Source organism: Pteropus vampyrus, unplaced genomic scaffold, assembly GCF_000151845.1.
Source record: "Pteropus vampyrus isolate Shadow unplaced genomic scaffold, Pvam_2.0 Scaffold67, whole genome shotgun sequence".
NCBI lineage: Eukaryota > Metazoa > Chordata > Mammalia > Chiroptera > Pteropodidae > Pteropus > Pteropus vampyrus.
The window spans coordinates 144,464-149,204 of NW_011888848.1; the positions used below are offsets into that span (position 1 = coordinate 144,464).

Here is a 4,741-nt window from a genome sequence, read left to right on the forward strand (position 1 = left end):
TGGAAATGGTTATTTATCACTGTGTCAGTCATGGTAAATCATTAAAAAGAATACCTCAAGGTAGAAAATTTCCACTGTTGTAGATAGGAATTTGTACTCATCAACAAATTATTTTAGAGATCTCTTTTAGCTAAAATTCTCATTATAGGTTCCAGCTTTACTATTATTTCTTTACATTTATATCAATGTGGTATAGTAATCCAAAGAAGAAATAAATCCATTAATGATATTTACCTCCTGTTTCTGACCTGTTGTAGAGTGTAATACTTGACACATTATCTTCAGTCCATTTAACTGGAATATTCCATGTGTAACTAATTTTTTTAAAAAGAAAAATTTAACTTTTATTACTAAAAAATAAAACCATATGCAAAGTAAAAATAATTAAAAACCAACAGACAATCATATTCCTTCATAAGTGATCATCCAGTGTACAGTACACAATTAATACAGTTAATACGACACTCTTTAGTAATGAAGATAAGCCCTGTAACTGCTTTCAATTTCTATACATCTTTATAATTTGGAACTTTGTATCAAAAAATTAGCTGAGTATAAAGATTATTTCAAAAAAAAATGCCTCGAGGCTTTGGAACAAAGATATTGCATAAATCTAACACATTATATAATAACATTGAGTATTCACGCACCTACTTAAATCTAACACATTATATAATAACATTGAGTATTCACGCACATACCCTAATATGCTATAGTTTCTATCAAGTGATACAAAGCAGTCTCAGAATTTAGAAGACAATCTTAAAATGCTATAAAAGATATAACACATTTTAGGAACAATATTGAAATTATACCACCACCATCATCTCTTAAAGCTTCCCATGCTCTTTAAATATCTCCTATTTAGAATCATGTGAACTGGTGAGCTGTAAAGGAAATATTATCCGGCAAACATGTTTCAGAGGTTTTTACCATTTTCTTTAGCTGCTTAGTATTTTTCTGAGGAGCAAGGGGAAAAGATTGGTTTTATATTTTGATACAATATATATTTAACATTTTAGCCTTGAAATCTCATGAAAGGGGTTTTAAATGACTTTTTGATTGTTTTTATATCATCTCCTATCAGTCAGAAAATACAGGAGATCTAGAAAGAAGAATCTGTTTTGAGGGTTGGGTTTCAACAAAAAGTTGGCTTTTTTTTTTTCCTTCATCTATGATTGTTCAAGTCTCTAATAGAGAATGAGAGAATGATATTTCCTGCTTTCAAGATATAATACAATTTATATAACTCAGGGAGAATATATTTTGTCATCTCCATGAAAGAAGTAATCTTTTGTTTTATAACTATTGAAATGCTAGGATTGAGCTTTTACTAGCTCTCTTGGAGAATATTATTGCAGTGAAACTTATTTGGCTCTAAGTTTTATAGAATTATTGTTTCTTGGGTCCTATAGCAGACATTTTCAGTGCTCCATCCTCATCCTCTTGAGTCTCTTTGTCATTTTTGTACTCCACCCCCGGCCAAATTCCATTGTTCTTTCCCTGCCAACACCCTACACTTAGGTCTCTCTATTAAAGGACAGCCCTTTGGCTCCTGAGCAAGGAAAGCCAAAAATCCCTGGGCATTTGCATTCTTGTATGCTGCCCTTAGCCAGTGATGGATGGGCACGAGAATCCCTCGCCTCATCTGTCAGGACCACTCTGAAGGACAGATAGTCTCTAGACACTATCTTCTGCAGGACCTGCTTGATATTGGATCTTTGCCGCTCGATTTCCCTACTTCCCAATCTCCTACCAGTTTTTCCTAGAAACACTTCTTAATGAGTCACTTTTACTTGAATAATCACCTCAGGATCAGCTTTTAAGGAAGATAACCTAAAAGCGATCCTTTGTAGCTTCTCAACAGACATTCCCCATCTGTAATAATAAAAACACTGAAAGTGCTTTAAATAGAGCCAGCTACTTAGTAAATGCTCAATGAGTGTTGCACATTATCCATATAATGCTCTTTTAAACTTTGGAGCCTTCATATACGTCGTGGTTTCTGTTTCGAACATCCTCAACAGTCAACCCCCTACACCAATTGACTCAGCTTAAATATCACTTCTTCGAGAAAGTCCTCTGCAGCCCCACCACACCTCCTGACCTACCCATTAATTAAGGCTCAGCCTATCAGTGGACACATATAACAGGAGAGAATAATTACTGCGAAACTTCCAAATGGAAGCTTGTTTCGCAAGAGAGAAATACTTATAAATTTTAATATCTAAAAGCTCCAGCAGTATTAAATTTGTCCAATCTAATTTGCTAGAACATAAAACAGTAACTAACTATAAAGAAAACAGATTACGGTTATTAAATGAAACACTTTCTGAAACATCTTCTTCACACCCTATAATTCTCCTTCCTCATGTTATCCTAATTGCTACTGAATAATTGATCTGTGATGATTTATATACGTGACTGTAAATAAGGTCAACGAGATTATTTAACAAATAGATAAACAGGGTGAAGGTTCTTCTCAGTGGAAATCAAGCAGTGATGACTAGAGGCCACCTGGAGTGGGGGTTGGTACAAAATTCTCTACCCCAACTGTGTTAAGAAATGGAAAGAAGTGATAATAAAAATTAGCATGAGTGAAATTAGAATGATGTCCAGGGGACAAGCACCACTCAGTATTGATCCCATGTAGCCAGGATCCAGTCTAGGAGAGGGCTCAGCTGGGTAATGGGGGCTGGGGTGTTAACTCCAAAGGGGTACACCCAGGGGCTGAAGGACCTGAGATCCTGATTTTGTTTTCTTCAGTTGGGAGATGTTATCATTTCAGAAACATATATAAAAATGACCAGTTAGTTATACAGAAATAGATATAGTATTAAGACTTTCATACAAGTTGCATTTATACAAGTGTAATAAGTTTCTAAATCATCTGCTGTTTTACACATATTTTATTAGCTTTTACAACATTTGAAATGTTTTAAAAATCTGGCAAATTATAGAAAATGACATATTTGATTTGTAATTTTAACTAAAATTATTAGAATATCTTAATTCAGTAGTCATCTTTGAATGTCTAGAAGAGTCTGAGTTTTAGTTTGATTCTTAATATCTTAAAAATGCCCAAGAACTTTGACATACTATATTTATGAATTTTCATTGGTTAGATTCATAAAAATATATAGGAAATTTTTTTAAATAGATTTACAAATCTGTAACTTTAGATGTTGTATTTTGAAATTACAAATGAAATTTAATAAAATCTTAAGTAGTGATGTTGAAAAGTTTCTTGTAAATGACATATGCAAGAGGATTTAATTGATTGGATTTGTAACAGCTGTATAAATGCTTAGGAGAATTTCATTTATGTAATTAGTAAATAAAAACATCCTTAATCAAAAACTAGAAAAACTTCTGTTGGAAAGCCAATTTCCTTCTCTACCCTTCTCATAGGCCAGCACTTCTCAGAAGCATCTCCTTTTAAATGCTTCTGATTTTAATTATTTTGGTGTCTAGACCTGTAACTGTAAATACCTCTATTTTTTTAAGATAGTATTTATTAACTCATCGATGAGAGAGCATGATTTAGTTACTTATACTACTGTCTTGTCCATTCCTCTTCTAACAGCCAAAATTTAATAAAGTAAAATTATTATTAGACTTTCTATAGGTTACAATTGTTCCTTTAAATAATATACTCATACCGCTATTTTTGTTTCATAAATGCTAGTATTGCTACTCTCTCCTAATGTAAAAAGAGAATATCCTGTGGAGTGTTGATAATTAACCGGCTTTGGGCTGGAGGGATGTAGTATTTGCTGATTTCTATTAACTCACATCATGACCAGTTTAAAACTACCACCATGATGTCACTGAGTTAGGATTAGAGCTAGTTCCAGCACACAACTGAATTAGTATTCCAGCACTTCTTCCACATTTTCTCCCTCTTCCAGCTCCTTTCTTCTGTCAGCTATTTTTTTCTTGTTACAATGTTGACTGCTTATATTTACGATCTTTGCCACCATATGAAAATATTTGTTATCCATAAGTCATTTATAAAAGTTAAAAGCCAATAAATAACATTTATGAAATTATACTATATACAGAATGCTGGCCAAGAAGTGTGTTGGAGTTATATTTCCTTCCTCTACAAACTGATTTCATGCCCCCCGGGTCACTTAAATAAAATCCCTCCTCCCAAAACTCTAACGTAAGGATCAAATGGAATCTTTTTTCTTATACTTTATCAATGGCATAAAATCATTCTACCTGCATCATATATTTGAATCATAATTTTTACATAAAGCTTTTTATCTTGGTTTTTCTAATTTTATTCTTTATAGTTGATCAAACTGATGGGCCTTCACCACGTTCTCAAGTTTTTCCATCCTCTCAATCACTGTTTTTCCTGGAGATCGCCGAGTCATCTGCTCCTACTCACAGCACCATGAGCCCACTGGGTTGCTGTCAACCTACATTTCCTTTCATGGCTTTCCTAGGTTGGATGCACTGTTCCCTGGATTCCATCTCTTCCTCTTTTTCTGATTTATTTATATTTTTTTCTCCCCCTCCTCCAATCTCCTTGGAGTGTAACCTTAGTAACTTTCTAAGAAGTACTATGTGGAAAGCATTTGCTGACACTGCATGTCTGAAAATGTCTTTTCTGTGCTTTCATATTTGATTTAGTTTCACGGGGTAGAGACTGAGAGGTTGAAAATATTTTTTTGCTTCAACCTTTTAAATGATGGCTCTATTTATTTATCTATTTATCTATTCATTCATT

At 33.5% G+C, this 4,741-nt stretch overlaps 1 protein-coding gene across 1 annotated transcript in view; it reads right to left on the minus strand.

Moving 5' to 3' along the window:
- The window catches only part of ENPEP (glutamyl aminopeptidase), a 74,700-nt gene that overhangs the window by 27,415 nt on the left and 42,544 nt on the right, over nucleotides 1-4,741 (minus strand). The window contains exon 11 of the mRNA XM_011361433.2: nucleotides 235-314. Within this exon, the coding sequence (XP_011359735.1) occupies nucleotides 235-314 (80 nt within the window). The remainder of the gene's footprint in view (nucleotides 1-234; nucleotides 315-4,741) is intronic.